General features: G+C 53.6%; 1 protein-coding gene across 2 annotated transcripts in view; it reads right to left on the bottom strand.

The window, feature by feature from the left end:
- Positions 1 to 2,357: 2,357 nt before the first annotated feature.
- CRMP1 (collapsin response mediator protein 1) overlaps positions 2,358 to 19,257 on the bottom strand; it is a 71,584-nt gene continuing 54,684 nt past the window's right edge. For both annotated transcript variants that reach the window (XM_045771395.2, XM_087864286.1), the window contains exons 8-14: positions 18,357 to 18,477; positions 15,589 to 15,745; positions 14,213 to 14,354; positions 13,137 to 13,307; positions 8,248 to 8,427; positions 5,967 to 6,132; positions 2,358 to 3,431 (exon numbers count right to left, since the gene is read on the bottom strand). In XM_045771395.2, the coding sequence (XP_045627351.1) occupies positions 3,340 to 3,431; positions 5,967 to 6,132; positions 8,248 to 8,427; positions 13,137 to 13,307; positions 14,213 to 14,354; positions 15,589 to 15,745; positions 18,357 to 18,477 (1,029 nt within the window). In that variant the 3' untranslated portion in view covers positions 2,358 to 3,339. The remainder of the gene's footprint in view (positions 3,432 to 5,966; positions 6,133 to 8,247; positions 8,428 to 13,136; positions 13,308 to 14,212; positions 14,355 to 15,588; positions 15,746 to 18,356; positions 18,478 to 19,257) is intronic.

The raw sequence follows: 19,257 nt of genomic DNA on the forward strand, positions 1-19,257 counted from the left end.
CACCGGCGTAGCGGACAGGCCAGCCCTTACTGGGACACCAGAGCCCGCTTAACCTAATGAGGTACAAGCTCGCTAGCTTCACGCTGGTAGTTTGAAGCTGGCTACAGGGGAAATCAGCGAACACTGCAAACTGGGGCTCCCAGCCCAGCCCAGCCCAGCCCGGTGTTTAGTATTTGTTTTGCAGGGTACCTCGGGACCCCTGGATTAGGAGACCCTCACACTATGGTTTATAATAAAGCCACCATCACAGCCTAATGGGGGAAAGAATGGTCTTTTCAATAAATCGTGCTGGGTCATCTGGATATTATGTGGGAAAAAGTAAGTCTTGAGTTTCCCTTTCCTTCTACACAAAGGGTAGTGAAAGATGGATCGTGTACCCAAATGTGGCAAGATACAACGAAATTTCTGGAAGGAGACTTAGAAGACTTGTGGACAGCAGACTAATGCCCCTCCACCCAAGATGTCCACATCCTAATTCCCGGACCCTGGGACTAGGCTATGACATGGTAAAGAGGAATCACGGGTATAGATAGATGGATGAGAGAATGGAGAGCTTTCCCCTAAAGCTTTCCGAGAAACACTCCCTACCCCCTCCACCATCTCAGGACTTGAAAGGGAAGCACGTGCCTTACAAGGGATGTTGAAGCACAGCCTCCGAAACTTAAGGCTCGTCTGTCTTGCACCACCAGGACCCGTGACTGGGACGCTTGGAGGTGCTGGTGACCCCAGTCAGTTATGCAGCCAGGCAGTAGTCCCACCAGGGTCAGTCTTAGAGAGAGGATGTTAGGGCTGCTTCTGCTTGCATCCTCGGATGGGTTAGGGGGTGATGCAGGAGAGGAAATGTTTTCCAGAGGTTGGGGTAACTCACCGCTGCCAACTTTACTCTTCTGGAAGTTTCTGTGTTGCCCTTTAGTAGTCTGCATGGGCCATGGTGAAAAATCAAAAGGTTCTATCCTTTATTCTTGACCTTTCCTTGTATTTAGCCTTGTTTCAATAAAGTCCATGACAGACTGTGAGCCAACATCATGTTGGACCTTAACTAAGGTATCTTAACCCAGCCAGGCAGGGGGAGAATATACTAAAACCATTAAGTAGATGTACAACCATCCAAAGCCACCCTGCCTTGAATGACAGTAAAACTTCACAGTTAGGACAAAGGAGCTTTAGACTTTGAGCCAAATTTCATGGGTCCTGGATTCAAATCCTGGATCGGCCTCTTCCTCACTGTGTGATCTTGGGCAAGTCACTGAACTCTCCAGGGCTCATCTGTAAAAGGGGTGTAGTAATAGAGCTTACCTCACAGAGCACCTAACACGTAGCCAGTGCCACCGAGATACTGCCTGTCTCATCACCACCACCATCATCACCATTACCACCATCATCACCATTACCACCATAGTCATCATCACCACCACCATCACCTTTACCATCGTTGTTATCATGACCACCATCACCACCACCATCATCACCACCATCATTACCTTTACCACCATCATCACCATTACCACCATAGTCATCATCACCACCACCATCACCACCACCATCACCTTTACCATCATTGTTATCATCACCACCATCACCACCAACATCCTCACCACCATCATCACCTTTACCACCATCATCACCATTACCACCATAGTCATCATCACCACCACCATCACCACCACCTTTGCCATCATTGTTATCATCACCACCATCACCACCAACATCATCACCACCATCATCACCTTTACCACCATCATCAAGATCATTATCACCACCACTGCCGCCATCATCATCTACCACCATCGTAACCATCACCACCATCATCACAATCATTCTCACCATCATCATCACCACAATCATTACCACCATCACCACCACCTCCACCACCATCACCATCATCGCCATCATCACCGCCACCATCACCACCATGACCACTGTCACTACTACTAGTGGCAAATTAGGACAAGCAACTTTGCCTGAGTTTTTACTCCTCGGAATGTGCATCTGCTCATGGGACCCGAGGGAAGAAATGTGATGTTTAGAAGGCTGGAGCTCCCCTCTGACGCAGACCGTAACCTACAAGAAGAGAGCGCACCAAGGATGGGCCAGGCAGGAGGAAATGGACGTGTGCTTTCAACCACGTCACAGAAGCCACCTGCCTCCTGCCTTTCCCACCATGACCTCGGGGTCCGAGATCAACACTCCACACCTCGTGACTGGCTCCCTCTCCTTCCTCCTCCGCTTCCCCCAGGGTCTACCAAGAGTGAGTCCTGGGAAGCAACCACCACGCTCCCATCATCACGAGAAGGACTACAGAGCGTTTGCCCCTAACCGAGCACCCGCCCTTCAATGAAAACACTCTAGTCGGGCCAGCAGGCTGTTTATTTTCTTTATTTTTTCACAAGCTTTGAATTCAGAAATAAGAGCCACGATAAGTCAGTTGTTAAGTAAAAATGGGGGTGATTACAAAGGAAAACTTTGTACAAAACTTTAAAAATCTGACTGCCCCGTCAACCACCTCGAAGGGACCAGGAGCGGGGCAACAGGGAGCAGCTGTCACCCCACCGTTGTCAGCCCTGATGGGGGTGGGGAGACCCCTTTCTGAGTGTGAACCTGGCTAGGCCTGAAGTCGGAGCTGGCTGGAAGGACACACACAGACCAGAAGACGGCATGGCGAGTCACAAGTGCCACGGAGACCAGAGTTTCTGACACAGGACGTGGATGATGTTTCTCTGCAAACACTGGAAGGCTCCCCTGCCTCTCTGAGAATTCACAGAAGGTTCTCACTGGGGGTGGAGTGGGGTGGGGAGGAGTGGGGCAGGCTTCTTTCTAGCGTGGACTTGGGGTGGGGGCAATGAGTAAACTTCTTCGCGGTAAGCGTTTTGGAATGGCCCCTGAGGGCTTGAGGTCTCGGCATTGTGTCTACGTGGGTCCTCGGCGATGTTCCGTCAGGTGCACTCACAGACTTGCATACATAATTTAGTAACATGCATCAACTATCCTAGAACAGCTACAAGGGTGCAAAAGGAACCACCCAGAGATTCATGGAGCCCGTGGAGTCGGAAGTGGGGGGGACAGTACAAGACGCTGCTAGAGCCTGTGTTCACTAAGGAGGGAAACGGAGACCCATGCTCTGAGGTGGAGTCCGCATGAACACACGACTGTGGGGCAAGGAGTTTCCAAGCAAACACACCACACTAGTACCACTTCTTCCTAAACAAAAGAGGAAAGAACATCATTCAATTTTCCCCCCATCAGTACCAAATAAAACTGCGGGTTTTCCAGACCCTGACAGGGAAAGGAATGGACGTTGTTCCTAGAACGCGTCACGCTCATCCATCCACTCGTCCACCTTCAGCCGAGACTGGTGATGTTGGAGCGGCCACCAGGGGGCGCCACGATGCGGTGGCCGGTGCGCCGTGGATTGTTGTCGTCTATCTGCGCACCTGGAAGAGACGGAGCCAATCACTGCCAGCAGGTTCCACCTGCTGCTCCTGCGGGTCCGGACGCTGAGCCCTCGTCCCAACATGCCCTCTGGCCTCTGCACACCCTGGGGCTCGGTCCAGGCTCACCTCTGGGAGGGCTCCCCAACATGCACGGGGTTCACTGCTTTCTCCTCTGTGCTCCCCTCAGGCCCTGGGGTCACCCTCTTGCAGCCCTGACCGCCCTGCACTATTTCTTGCCTGGTTTCATGTTCTCGAGACACGTGGGCCAGCACTTAGTGCCTACGGTGTGCGGGCGCAGACTTAGTGCTTCAACATATGTGCTTGAGTTTAGGGTATGCAGCAAGACTATGGGGGGTTACCCCAAATGTACAGAGGAGGAATTTGAGGCTCAGGTCATGCACCTTGAGGGGCAAAGCTGGAGGGCGGGCCAGCCAGGATTCCGGCCCCAACTGGTCTCTCTCCACAGCTCCAGCTCCTACAGGAGTCAGAACAGCGCACAGCAGTGCCCGAGGCTCCAAAGGTGTTTTATGTACGGTGAGCTTGGGAGTGCACGTGTGTGCGTGCGTGTGTGTGCGCGAACTACTCAGAGCTGGATTTGCCCACCTCGTTTGCCATGGCCAGATCTGCATGGGGGAGGAACAGCACTTTTTTGTTTTCAATCTGCAAAACCAATCATTTGTTCCGACCTTCTATGTTCTCTGGCAGTTACAGATTTAGAGTTCCAGCATCAAGCCCAGCGCCTGGTGCTCAATGGATACATATTCAATGAGTAAGTAGTGACCGCTGGACAAAGCCAAAAGGAGGGAGGGTGTGAGAGGGCCCTGGGGTCCAGTCTGGAGACAGGCTCCAGGACAGATCACGTCTGGAACCTGGGTGATTTGGAATCAGACCCACCTTCCCTTGGCCTTCACTTCCTTTTCTCTACAGTGAGAGGAGCGGAGATGAGGGCCTTCCACCCCCACTGTGTCTTATCTCTGAAAGCCACTACGGGTGTAGCGGGGAGAGCTGCCTGATTTTCTCTCAGAGCTCCCGTGGTAGACACTGTGTCTTCCTGGTGAACCAGGAACTTCCTCAAATCCCGGAACCAGAAATCAGGCCTAGTGCTTAATACCTGTTTCCCTCATCATCATCTCCACCTTGCTGGTTACGTGTCTGCAGCTTTGAAAGCACCTGTCAGGCGAAAGGACCCCGGTGCAATCAATCACTTCACATCTCTGTAAAGTGACATCATGCGGGTGTTTAAAAGGCATCTGTGAAGTCAGTCCTGATGCCGGAAAGTGCCTACCGTGCTGGTGACAAATGAAGTCACCTGCTAACCTGCCGTGAGGCGGGCTGGGGCGGGGCGGTGGGCCTGGGAGACGGTGAGTGCCAACCTGGGGTGCGGGGTGGGGGTGGAGCCCCTCCAGCAGACTTTTCATTTCGTTGTCTTTCTAGTTCTAAATGGGCGGGCTCCTCCCCTTGTGTTTAATAACAATTGTGAGTTGCATGACTTGAGGAGAGGTCCGGTCTGCAAACTCCATGTGGCTTCACCCAGGTGGCTTGTCCTGGCTCTGTGCCCAATCCCAGTTGTGTTGACTGGGCATCAGATGAGATACGTGAGTGGTGTTTCGGGTCCATTCGTGGAAAAAATACTGGTTCTCTTTCAAGACTGGAATCACACTCAGTGTGTGAGAAACCCTTGCATGACGGCCCGTGGGAAGTAAGATGAATGGGACTGGGGACCCCCTACCACAACTTGTGTCCCCCACTGAATGATCGCGGAGACAGACACTCCCCGGATGGAGGGCAGGTCGTCACCCCCATGCTTTAACTGAATGTTCATCTCTCTGCCCCTCCGTTCTCACTGGCTAACCGTATCAGCTTCTCTGTTTAAATGGCTTGCACTCCTGTTAGATTGGAGTCTGCAAACGAGGGACCATCGACAAAGCTTGGCCACCACCTGGGCTGGGCTAAGAATAGTTTTTTATCTTTTTTTACACTTTTCAATGGTTGCATTTGAAATGGCTACTTAATATAATATTCTAAATTTTGCCTCTTGGCTCACAAAACCTAGACTATTTACTATCTGGTCCTTTAAGACAACCTGGCTGACCCCTGGAGCAGACTGGGGGCTGCCCAGCTGTGTCTCACCCATCACCGCATTCCTAGCACCTAGCCCAGTGTATATAACACATGCTGAACCCTCCAGTACACGGAGACAAAATTCCAGGTTCCCAGCGTGTGCATGTCTGCCCTCATGTGGCGAGCTCATGAAACTGCAGTGTCCCTGGTGTCTGAGGGACCAGGGACCACGTTCAGCTTCGCCGGAAAGGCACGCTTAAGCACGAGCTCAGGGCCAATTTTTGTGCAGACTTCATAACCAGGGTCAAGTGTCTCTGTGTAGCCCCTGCGAAGCCCCTCTGCTCTCTGACCTCCCCCCGCCTGCTCTGCCCCTCCCAGGAAGAGAGGAGATGGGGCTCCCCACCTGCTCCTTGCTTTCTCATCTAGTGCCCGAGGGAGCCCCTCGGAAGAGCTGTGGGCGTGGGGAGCTCTTACCTGATAAACTGAAGTTGGACTGGTGGAGGTTTCTGATGGGCGGGGGCTGGTGCTTGGAAGGCGAGGACTTGGCAGAAGGGGCAGGAGTGGCATATTTCGGTGTGGCCGGCACCTCATACACGGGACCATCGTACATGCCCCTGGGAACACCTTGCAACCCCGAAACCTACACAGAGGGAGGGGAGGGGACGGGTGGGCGAGATGCACTTGCACCTGCCCATTCAGGCAGGCGGGAGCCCTGTGGCTGGACGGTGAGCTGAGGGCGACCCGGGCACACACGCACACACACACGTGTGGGTTCACATGTGCACACACACCCCACACGCAGGCACCCACTTACTCCCCATACACACGTGCACACACACACTTCACACGTGCACATGCACGCACACATACATATAACCCAACACACAGACATGCACATACATGCACACATGCACACAGGTACAAGCACACACACAGAGCCCCTCCGTACAGGAGGACCCCAGACCCATTTTCAAGAGGTAAACACTTTCCCTGACATGCCTACCATCCCCCTCAATGACCACGAATCGTCTATGGTCTTGCAGAAGGTGAGCCCAAGACAAGGATTTGGGGAGCTAGTGTGTTTGGGAGGTGATTCTAGAAAGGAGGGAGAGAAAGGGAGAAAACCTGGCATGTGGTGGGGTGACAGGGCCAGGTCTGAGGGCAGCCAGCTCGTGGAAACTGGGAAGCGAACGTCTGCACGGACCCTCTGGGGGCAGGGCATGGACCATGGTCTCCATCCCCATGGGTTAAGCAACACCCCGGGGGAGCCCTGCATCCATGACTACAGTTCTGGCCACATTTCGGTGCTCCCCTTTGCAATACCTGCTTCCTGCACCTCTGGGGCGTCCCTCCGTTCCAGCTGGTTCCAAGCCTGCCTCCCCATGTCCTTCGGGGACCTCTTCCAAGCTCGGCTCCACCAGAGACAGGTTCTGGGGCAGGTGCTGCCCCTCACCTGGTGTGGCTCCTGTCCTCTGCCCCCAGGCATGTGGCGGGGCAGTGCCCTGCGCAGGGATCCGGCCTCCTGGCTCCTGCAGAGGAGGGCCTGGCATAAAAACCAGGCACCTGCTCTTAAAGATGTGGCTTCTAACCTCGGGTTCAAACGGATGTAAAGGAAATGAAGCTGGCCCACGTGTGTTTGTGCCCTTAGTGGGCGTGCAGCCAGGGGTTTACACAAGTCTCCTTATCTCTAGCAGCCTGCTGTGGTCCCTCGGCCAGCCCGGCTTTCCACGGCCATTTCTCAGACTGGACTTTCTTATCCTCCGTCTCCATCCTTTCCCCATCTGATGCACAATGCCCGTGCGATTTGCAATCTTTGACCTGGGTGCTACACCCTACGGGGCATGGAAAGACGTCACGCACTATAATGTGGGCCTGAGTCTGGGGGACCATGTTTCTGGGGTTTTCCATCAAAATTGGTGGGGGGGGGGCCACTTCTGAAGCACGAGAAAAGCAGGACCTCACACAGGAGGGCATGCTTACATGTGTGCACACACACACGCATCCGTGCGCGCACACCCACACACCCACACACACAAGCGTGCACACACACGTGCATGCACACACACACATTTACACACATACATACACAGCTGGCCTTTCCAGCAAACGTCAGCCATTTAGTGTGGGAAGCAGGTGGCCATGGTGACAGGAGGGACCCGTTAAGGAAGACGATGGGGCCAGAGGGGGGAGTTTATGCAAAGCGAGAGCCAGCTCCATCTGAGCTGGGCTGGAGAGGGCCTGGAGCCTGCTACGCGCCCTCCAATAGGGTCTTCTGAGTCCCTGCTGCGACTCTTCCAGGAAAGAGGGTAAGAGAGATGCAGAATGGAAGGGCGGGGAAGGTCTGGAGGGCGTGAGAAGCCATCCGGCCATCCCTCAAGTATGCTGGGGTTGTTTATTCGTACCAGAAGCGCAAAGCCTAGAGGTTCCAGCTGGCCAGTTGTGCAACACTGGCCAGCCCACTGCTTCAAGCCCCAGGGTCTGACCCGCAGGAGTGTCCTGACACTCAAAGAGGGGGTGCTGAGGACCCCGAGATGTGGGATGCATACCCCAAAGCAGCTCCGGTCAGCGTGACTCCCGCCACCCCTTCCATCCCACACGTGCACACCCCTTTACAGTCTGCAAAATCCTGGGACCTCGACTTGGGCCCCAAGACTCTGGCAGGGCAGTGTCACGGCTGGCGTGCCCCAAGAGGGAAAGGAGGCTCCTGTGGCCATGACTCGTTCACACTGCACAGGCCGGACCCGGGCCCGCTCACCTTGCTCCTGATCCTGACACGCTGGTAGAGGTGCTCGGGGAAAGGCTTCCGTGGGATGAAGCGGCCCACGCCCTTGTTGACGTTAATGTTGCCGTCCTCGAAGACGATCTTGCCCTGGCTGATGACCACCAGCGGGGAGCCGTGGCACTCCATGCCCTCGAAGATGTTGTACTCCACAGCCTGCGCAGCAAGCAGCACAGCGGAGCCCTTACCACGAGCCGGCGGAGTCTGACGCTCTGCGCCTGCCCCCTGGAAGCCGCTTCTCTGGGGCCGTGTCCTAGTCCCTTCCGTGTGCCTTCCTTAGCAGAACCAACCCTCGCTCGCTCGCCCGTGGGCATTTAGGCTGAGCGTCCTTTTACAGAATCCACCCAGCATCTGAGGCATCATGAACGTGAACGGGGCTCCCCGTTGCTGGCAGTGGGGCTGCTCCGACTGCAACGGGCATTTCTGTGTCTTTGTAAAAAATATCTTCTTTAGGGTAGTTTTCTATAATTAAATTACTGGGTCAGGAGATCATGAGCTTTTTTAGGGTACTTGCTGCCTATTGCTAGTTACTTTCCAAAGGCATCGACCAACCGACACCACACAGGCAACAGTGGGGGGGGGGGGGACCCTTCCTTGATTTCGTGTCCATGAACTCCCCTCCAGCACTGAGGAAGGTCATTTCTGTATTTCTGATTTCCTTTCTTTCTTTCTTTCTTTCTTTCTTTCTTTCTTTCTTTCTTTCTTTCATTTTACTAATGTGAAAGACAAAATGTGTTCTTAAAAATACACATTCCCTTCATAATTCCTAAAGGGAATGTAAGTACCACTGGCCAGCTGTTTTTTTGTTATTTAAAAAGTAGGTCGTCTAGATGGTAGAAGAAAAATCAAAAAGCACAAACGATATTTGATTTTAAAAAGTAGGTCTCTCTGCTACCGCAGACTGAGACATCTGCCTTAAAGAGATTCTTCTGAGCCCCCAGATATTTTCGGAGCATGAATAACGGTCTCGACATCACAAGAGCTCTGTACAGATGGCTTTCACCCGAATTTTTCTCCTGACCTCAGAGACAGTTCCGTATCGGCACACGTCCCTATTAAAAATGTTTTTAACACCCTTTACACCTCTGTACCGTATCCCCTCCCAGGGGGAATTTATTTATCCAGTCCCCAGGCACGGACAATTGGATCATTCCCTGCTTTCGCTGAAACCCATACGGAACCACGCTTCTGTGCATCCACACTGGCATGTGTGAGCATTTCTCTACATGTGGAGTTGGGGCCACAGAGTAAATGGATTTTTAACTTCGATAGATTTGTGCTGCCTCGCCTGCCTCCTGCTGGCTGACCCCACCTACGCCCCCTTAACCACCAGGGTCCCAGTCGCTGCACAGGTGAGAAATAGCATCGTGCTCTGGAGATTCGCCTTTGGTTACTTATAAGAGAGACTGGGTCTGTTTTAAAGGTGTATAAGTTGCTTGTATATTTCTTCTTGCGTAACTGTTTTGCGTACCATTTATTCGTTAGGTTCTCGGTATTTTTCTTACTGGTTTCTAAGGACACTTGTGATGTTAAGGAATTTATCCGTTGTTTGTCCTGAGTATCATCTGGCTGTCTGTCCTCTGCCTTCGGATCTCATATAAGGTAATAATTATTCTTATTTTTATACCATACAGAGGGGGTTTTTTGGTTTAATTTGTAGTCAATGTTCACACAGGCCAATCTACCCCTTTACACTTTCTAAGTTTTGTGTCTAGCTCAGAAAGATCTTCTCCCCTTCAGAACTATCATTTCTAAACACATGCTTTATTCTGATACTTCAGTAACTTTCATTTCAATCTTCAGTCTGTTCTGGGGTAAAAAGCATGGCAGAGGTCTGGCCTTATGGGCCAGCTGTTGGGACCCACTGGCTGATAACCACCTCTGTCTGGCTTATCTGAACTGCCTCCTGCATTGTAAACCCAATTCTCACCTGTGGTTGGGCTGCCGCCTGGCTGTCCCCTCTGTCATACCAACAGCAAACGGCCCCAATGGTTGTCGCTATGCAACCTGTTTTAAGAACTGGAATGAGGGCGCCTGGGTGGCTCAGTCAGCTGAGCACCTGACTCTTGGTTTCGACTGAGGTCATGATCTCAGGGTCATGAGATCGAGCCCCACATTAGGGTCCATGCTCAGTGCGGAGTCTCCTTGAGTTTCTCTCCCTCTCCCTCTCCCCTCCCCCTTCTCTCCCTCTTTCTCAAATAAATAAATAAAATCATAGGGGAAAAATAAAAGAACTGGGATGAGCAGGGTTTGCCCCTTAGCGTTCCAGAAATCTCTGACAATTCTCAAGTTTAGCATCTATGACCTTTGTTTTTTTAGCAAAACAATAATTCCAGAGAGTTTTCTGATGCGATTACTTCAAACTTACAGATAAAATTAGCAAGAATTGCTGTGTTCTCTCTACTGAATCGTTTTAGCATCAAAGAACTTGTGTTTATAAAAGTCTTTGGTTTTTATTGCTGTTAGAAACAGGATTTTGATTTCCATTCTATTTTTCAAAGTGCTTTTGAATTACTTCATAAAAAAGCTATCGATTCTATTGATTTGTAATCAGTGGGTTCTGTTATCATTTCTGGTGGATTTGGGGATGCTCGGGGTTCGGGGAAATGACTGGACCCACACATAGTTGCTAACACTGAGCCACACTGTTGGTTTGCTGCAGCCTCCCAGGACCCAGGCAGACGGTCTGCTCTCGGTTGTAACGTTTGCTAATCTAATGCTTCCCGGGTCACCCTGAAGGGACCCGCTGCGTGCTGACTTATGTCCTGCTGAAGCCCAAATGCAGAGCATGAGTGACGCCCAAAGGCAGTGAGGAAGCAAGCCACTTCGCTACCAGTCGAGACCGGCCGCCCTCCCAGCTCACTCGGCCCCGCACGGCCCACTCCTCCTCGTGATGGAAGGACGGGATGTGTGCCATCGTGGCCCTCCTAACAGGGGAGCTCTTCCGAGGCTCAGGCTTACCCCCTACGGATGCCACATTCAATGTCTCGCCACTACACGGGGTTTTAAAAGTTGTTTCATTTCCTAAAGGTAATACGTGAACAACGTAATAATTCAAACAGTACAAAGGACCACAATTAAAACGAACAAAACTGGGGAGCCTGGGTGGCTCAGTTGGTTCAGCGTCTGCCCTCGGCCTCAGGTCATGATCTCAGGGTCCCAGGGTCGGTCGAGTCCCTCATCGGGCTCCCTGCTCAGCAGGGAGTCTGCTTCTCTCTCTGCCTGCCCCTCCCCCCACTCGTGCGCGCTCTCTCTCTCCCAAATAAATTAATAAAATCTTTTAAAGAAAGGAATGAAGTACTAACACACACCACATTGCAGACGAGCCTCAAAACCATGACGCTGAGTGAAAGAAGGCGGACATGAAGGCCACACACTGTGTGATTTGTTTTACATGGTACGTCCAGGATAGGCAAATCCAGAGGGAAAGAAATCAGATCCCTGGCCGACAGGGACTGGGCGAGGGGAGAACGGGGAGTGACTGCTAATGAGTCTGGGGTTTCTCCCTGGGGGGAGGCACAACCTTTGACTATACAAACCACGACAGTGTAACCAGTGTGCGGGCTCACGGGCAGCTCCAGCAGGCAGTGGCGGCGTGGCACTCCCCCTCCCACCTGCCAGACCATCTCGAACGTTCTCCTGATGCGCCACCTTCCTGACACCATGAGGGAACCCGTGACTCTCCTGCATTACCAGACCCCACTCTGCACACACGCATCACTGCGTTCACAGTGATTCAAGTGGGGTTGTGTGCCTGCAAGGTGGTAAGCATGGAGAACGGGGTACACCTTTCTCCAAGGAGGCAACCTCGGACTCGTTTCCTCCTGATCCCGTCCCCAGGGATGGGGGGTGAGGGAAGCCAGTGTGTCACTAGGGAGCACTGGCTGTCATAAGCATGACTGCCGGCTGGCGAGCTGGACAAGACTTCTGCGGCCCCAGGCCGTGTCTCCTGTGGCCAAGCAGGGACCTGGGGGCCAAGCTCATGAGCAGCTACAAATGGTTCTTGTCACTTTTTTATGAGACTTCCTTGTGCCTGGGGTCCTGTCCTCATGCACGTGGCCTCGCCTCCCCCAGCAGGTAGCCCCCGGGAAGCTGGGAAGCTGTGCCCGTGTGACAGTGAGGATCCCATCACAGGGCAAGGCGGTGTGCACACACTGCCTCCTCTAACGCACTTAGTGGGCCGGGGTCCAGGATGTGGCCTCCTGTGTCTCGTGAGTGTGGACATTAATCTGGACCCAAGATCACTGCTGGCCTTGCAGAGGGGACTTGAAGCAAGCAGTGAGGGAGGGGAAGGTGTCTTATGTCTCTCTGTGTCCTAGGTTTGCTGGCGGTGTGAAGAAATCAAGGGCACATAGAATACAAAGCGCAGAAATAACCCACAGCCAGAGACTCGGGGCCTGGAGCTCGGGAGAGCGTGCACCCCTGCGGCGTGCTCCAACACAGCGGGCTCTGGGCCCACCCTGTTTCTTGCGTAGTGTCACTGCTAAGTGACCCCAACGTGAAGCAGGTTTCTGAGATAAGAGATCAAACCCATTCTAGCTGGATAGCTAGATTGGAGAAAGAATCTTGGACCTAATACTTCTCCGAGCCTGAGAATGCATCTAGGGCAGAGGCCACCGAGAGAGGGAGAGAGAGAGAGGGAGACAGAGAACGCATCCAGCAGCACATGGGCAGCTTAGCTGAGCCTGCCCAAAGCCAGTCTCTCCAACTGGCAGAGAAATGTGAAGGACTGAGTCATGCCAGACACCAGATCACATCCTGGTTGGAAACTTCATAAATCACTTTCAATCAGAGGCTTCTAAAGTGGTTGCCATGCAAGAATTGCTTCCCCAAATCAGGAGCATCTCGGATAAGCCCGGACTTACCGACTTGTGACTCTTGGCTGTTATGGTCTTCACCTTGTCGGGGTCCCAGATGACCACATCTGCATCCGAGCCCACGGCAATCCGCCCTTTCCTGGGGTACAGGTTAAAGATCTTGGCTGCGTTGGTGCTGGTGATAGCAACAAACTGGTTCTCATCCATTTTGCCAGTAGCCTAAAGGCAAGATCCGCTGATGAGAAGAGCGCCCCATAACAGGGCCGGGCGAAGGGCAGACAGGCACAAATCTAGACCTGCTGACAGGAGTCCTTGAGAGGAGTCTGGAATTTCCTCCTTCCCCACTGAAAACAGGCCATCCTGAAAGGGCACAAGGGCCTGGCCCCATCGGAGTGGAAATGTAATTGACCACTCAGAGGTATGTTGACATTTGCTCGACAGCCACTGTGCCATCTTGTCAGTCCCACTGGGCCCAAGTTTAATAGCAAATAAAAAATCTTTGGTTCAAGTCAGTGTGACCTGGATCAGTGTGCCCTGGGGCGTCCTAATGCAACAAGCACCCTCTGTACCCACTGTCAACCCCAGACACACACACGGTTTACAAAGTCATCTTTACAGGAACTGAGATGCGGTCCAAACAAAACTAAAGAAAACATTTTGTGTCCTTAAAGAATACAGGGCAGCTGTCAGCTCTGCGACGGCAGAGGACCCCACAGGACCTGTGCTGGTCTGTTAAGAATCACACCTTTCTCTCGTGTGCCCTCCTGGTGCTTCTGCTCCTGCCTCAAAGCAAGGAAGGGAGGAGCTTTAAGAATCAGCAGGGCGGGGCGCCTGGGTGGCTCAGCTGGTTGAGTGTCCGACTCTTGGTTTCAGCTCAGGTCCTGATCTCATGGGTCATGAGATCAAGCCCTGCATTGGGCTCCATGCTCAGAGGGCAGTCTGCATGAAGATTCTCTCCCTCTGCCCCTCCCCCCATCACTCTGGCACTCTCTCTCTCAAACAAATAAATCTTAAAAAAAAAAAAAAAAAAAAGAACCAGCAGTGCACTATGTGCTAGCTTTTGATGGGCCAGGTAGGGTGTTTCTAGAATGTTCCTGGGGATAGACAAACAGGGAGCGCCTTACCACTGCCTTGTCCCAGACAACGGTCATCCGTTCCTCTATCCCGTTGACGCCCTCAGGGATCAGAGTGAAGTTGTCCTTGCCCACCGCCTTCTGGGCTGTGCTGTAGGGACAGTGGCCGCTGCCTGTGACCTGCAGGTCTCCGCTGCAAGGACAAAAAAAAGTGGGGATCAGCCCTGAGCTCAGGCTGAACTTCAGGCACCCAGTGAAGGCTGTGAAATGAAAACCCTGGAGATTCTGGGGGAGGGGATTTGGGGCACACCATGGGCATTGGTGAGTGGCATCGGAAGGCCCTTGCTGGGAAAAGGCTAGGTCAGTGTGGGCTCCAGGCTCTCTGGGTAAGGCTCCCCAGGTGGGCCTCCTCTTCCTCTCCTAGAAGAGCGGGCATCCGCCCGAAAGAGGTGTCAGGCGAGGTTCATTGTGGGGGTGAGGCCAGATCAGGCTTGGCCTTGGGGCACGTTGTGGGGACTTGTGTTCCATATTGAGAGAAGAGGATCCTGGGGGTCTCCAGGCAGAGGAGTGGCTTGGTCTGACTTGGTCTGACTTTAAAATCTGGGTGCTGGTTGGGAATAGACTGTGTCGTGGTAGGGGCATGGAAGGGACGACACAGAAGCAGATAGGCCTGTCAGAGGCGAGCCAGGATGGCTGCAGCCAAGGGGGCGAGAAGTGGTCAATCCGGGAGGCCTTTGGCCTATGTCCTGCCATCTTCAGAGATGGGCAAGACTGTGGGAGCAGCAGCTCTGTGGGGGAGATGGGCAGTCTGTCTGGACTTAGAGCTGCCCCCAGACATTGGGCTGCTGCTGCTGAGCCAGCCGTGGATGTGCAAGTCAAGGGTTTCTGCAGCATTTGGGAGAAAGAGATTTCCACGGTAGGTACACGCCCTCACCCCCTTGGGGCTCCTCCTGACCGGAAGCCCAGACTTCTCCCTTACCCAGCAAGCTCCTACTCATCCTCTAGCTCCCGGCCCGATGTTGCCTCCCCCATGAAGCCTCCTGCTTCTAGAGCAGCCTGTAGCACCTCACCACTTATCCTTCTCTTACGGCCTAAGTGTTCCTCACACACGCTGGCCACCAGCAGGGCAGGGACCACCGTAGCTGTGCTCCTACTGTGTGCACATACCCAGAGCGTGCTTTGCAAGTAACAGTAGCCACGTACTGAACCCTAAATTCTAGGCCATATTCCTACACTGTCTCAGAACCAGCTCTGCACTAGATACTACGTCCCCCCCCCCCTTTGCTGATAAGTAAACCAAAGCAGAAAGCCATTGCAGGTTATGTGACAAGCCCAGGGTGAAGCCTGGACTCTTCACTCCTAATCCTGGGTGCTTCCCAATATACCACAGTGCACCCAGTATCCTCAGCCACCCCCTCGGCTCTCACCAGGCCAGCAGGGAGGTCAAGTAGTCAGGCGTGGTGGGATCTGGGCTCAGGGGAGGGGAGGTCACGAATGCCGCTGCCTTGGCCCAGTTCTTACTCCAGTAGTGGGTGCCATCGGTCCCCAGGCTGGCAGCGATGGGCTCGCCGAACACCAGGGGGCCTGCGGGGGCAAACACAACACACGGTCAAGGGCGGAGGGTCTCTCGAGGGAGGGTGTGATGGCACAGACGTGGAGGACCAGAGACGGGAGAACAATGCTCCGAGGGGCAAGATGTTGTCTGTCCTTCTTCCCTGCGTCACCACACAGCCCGGCGACCCCCAGGCCACCAGGCAGTCATCTCCGGCTGACCCACCCAGCAACCTCCCGGTCGGGTAATACTTTTAGTCATTATGCCCTTTGGGCATATTTGTCATTCCAGGCCCAGGGACGGGATTTGCTGTCTCAGTGTGGATTCTGCCAGAAGCAGATCTTCGAATTAAGCAGTCGAGTTCAAGTGTTTTACCTGGGAGGTGATTCTAGGCAGCACTGGCTGGGGATTGTGGAGGTGACACAAGACAGAGAAAGACGCCAAGAACAGGGAAGTAATCACCGAGTCACGGCCATGAGCACCTGCAGCTCAGGGCCACTGGGGCCTCTGGGACACTGCTGACCGCACCTCAGGGCCGTCCCACCCCCAGGGCGAGGGAGCTGGGCTGGGCATCCACCAACCCACCATAGGACGGCTGCTTCCAGAACACTCGCTTTCCAGGAATTCCCGCCGGACTTCCAGGGAGCAGGCCCGATGTGCTTCCACCAGAACAAAGCCCGCAGGCAAAGCCTCAGATCTGCTCGCAGAGGCAGATGCTGCCCGGATCCAGGCATTGGCTCAAGGCCACCGTGCTGGCCCGGTGGGGAGACAGGCTCTGAGCTCCAGAGATCGGGCTGTCTGAGAGCAGGTCCCGCAGCGATGGGAACGTTCTCTGTCTGTGCCGCCCAAGACGGCAGCCACTAGCCTCACGTGGCTCTTGAGCACGTGAAATGTGGCTAGCAAAGCCAAGGAAGGCATTTAAAATTGTATTTAATTTTATCTAATTTAAAGGGAAACAGCCACACGTGACCAGGGGCCACCATATCCCTCCATGTGGCCAGGAGCTGCATGCTTACCCCCCTGCGTGCTTACTACTGTTCTCAGATTCCGTCACCTCTCTGCCTCAGTTTACTTATCCTTAAAATGGGACCAGTTCTAAGCAAGCTGCATTCTACTAGGGCACTCTCTTTTCATGCCTGTTTGTCAGCTTTCCCTAAAACAAGGTATTGCTCTGGTCCCACACGGTAACCACCAGCCACACGTGGCTGTCAGGCACCTGACCTTGGGGTTGGTCTGAATTGGGATGCGCTGGAATGTGGCAGACACACTGAATTTCAAAGACAGCACACACAACAATAACATAAAATATCTCTAATATCTTTTATGCAATTATATGTTGAATTAAGAGTTTGGATGCATTAGGTTAAAAATATATTATTGAAGAAAATATAGTTAGTAATGCTTCCCATTTAGGGCCTGTGAGAGATGAGGAGCATCGTGTATACAGTGGATGCTCAATGATGGCTGCTGGGTTGTTGCTGATTTCCCCCCGGCCTTCCCCCCACAACTCCCCGGTCAGCCTCACATGACGCAGAGAGGGACTGGGCAGAACGGTGAATGCCCTTGGCGAACATCCACCAGCCATGGTCTTCGTATAATATGCGCTACCCCTCCTTTGTCTGTCATTGTCTCTCTCTCCCTGAGTTTGGGAAGCAAGCTGCTCTGGGGACCCTTCTTCATTCTTAGTCTGGTGACTGGTGGGGGACTGTGGACCTCACTGTCAAGAAGGCCAGGGGCCTGCACTCGGGCTCCTGCTCTGAGTCTCCTGCAGTCAGAACGTACCCACCGAGGCCTCCACCCATGGTCCTCAGCACAGCAGGTAGCCTGGGACTGGGGCCACTTGGGAGGTGAGGGTACCAAGGCAGGAAGTAAATGGCCAATGTGGAACTGAGAACGGCATCAACCAACACCCACAAAGCCCTGGGGTCCCACCAAGGACTTCACGTCCATGAGCCCGTGGGCCGATTTAGAGACAAGGCCGCAGACACTCAACGCGGTTAAGTAGTGCATCACCTTGGAGCCGGGTGGCTGGCTTCCTAGACCACACTCACCCGATGTCCCGCATGGGGCTGCGCCCAGACCCCCGGCTCTGGAAAACCACCTTCTTCCTTCCCAACCCACAGCCAAGACTCTGTGCGGGCCCCACACCTGACCCTAGATGCAGGCACCAACCAACAGGCCCTAGGCAGGGGCCCAGGATGACATGGCCAGAGGGGACCAGGTGGGCAGGATCCCAGAGCTGCTGCAGCCCGGCCCCAGCACTGACGCGATGTGACCCCCCCAGAACAGAACTGGAGCCACACAGAGCTCCTTAACATACATGGTCTCGGGGCGCCTGGGGGGCTCAGTCCATTGGGCAGCCGACTCTTGATTTCAGCTCAGGTCATGATCTCAGAGTTATGAGATCGAGCCCTGTGATTCTCTCTCTCTCAATAAATAAATTAACTAAAATAAAATACAATACATAGTCTTGTCTGATCCTATGAAGTGGGATAATTTACCTACATGGGGCTCAGGCTGCTGGCAACTGTCAGGGTGTCTCTGCCCTGGGCAGTGGCCCGGTCAGCGAACTTGACCCTGCTGGACAACCCCCTTCCTACGGCCCAGCTGCCCCGCAGGAGGCCCGGGCGCTGGACGGCGTACCTTTCTTCCTGGCCAGGGTGATGATGTCCGCCGCGCTCTTACTCATCACCTTGGTGATGTACACGGGGCAGTTGATGCGGCCGGCGATGGTGATGGCCCGAAACACGGCCTCAGCCTCTAGCTGGGGACACGGCAATACACGGGTCACGGGAGGGAGGGGCAGAGGCGGCACCACCCCTCAAGCCCCCAGGGCTCCCCAGAATCAAAGCCCTTTCGTTTTCCTTAATTAGTGTGGCCAGAGGCAAATCTACTGCATCAAAGGAGAAAAATGATAGATTTCTAAAAAGAAAGGAAAAAATCAGTCAAAATGCATTTGGTGAAAGGGCTGGAAGGCAGAATTTGTGACTGAGCTTGCTTGGAAGCATGATGCATGTTCTGTTAGAAAGGGACAGACCAGGCACAATAAAGCAGCAAAAGGCCCATAAAATGGTCCGTTACTTATAAAACGCCTGACGTAAGTGAACGCATGTGTCCGACATACGTCCCTCCATGCATTCAACAACACGGGAAACTGCCTGCTGTCTGGCTTGGTCTCTGCCCCCTCCAGACCAGCGCTGCTCGAACCACAGGACCAGATAGGTTTTGTATTGCTTTGTTTTCAATTTCCAGTCTGCTGATGTCCCAGACGTGGTCCTGCCGCTTGTGACGGCCCTGAGTCTGAGTGCCCCCAAGAGGGTCCCCACCCCGCTCTCCCGGGTGAATATACTGGTCACATGCCTGGATGCGGGGCAGTGTCCATGTGCTATACGGGTTTGTAAACACTGTCTCCAGGTGTGTCCTGATCTCACCGGGGACCAGGAACAGCGCTCGTGGCCGCGGAGCTCGCGTGCAGAGCACTGTGTTAGATCAAGGTAAAGAGTCTCTCTACTCATGTGCCCCAGTGTCCAGCACAAGGCCAGGC

This window comes from Ursus americanus, chromosome 8 (assembly GCF_024610735.1).
Source record: "Ursus americanus isolate L20-20 chromosome 8, mUrsAme1.1.p, whole genome shotgun sequence".
In the NCBI taxonomy this organism is placed as follows: domain Eukaryota; kingdom Metazoa; phylum Chordata; class Mammalia; order Carnivora; family Ursidae; genus Ursus; species Ursus americanus.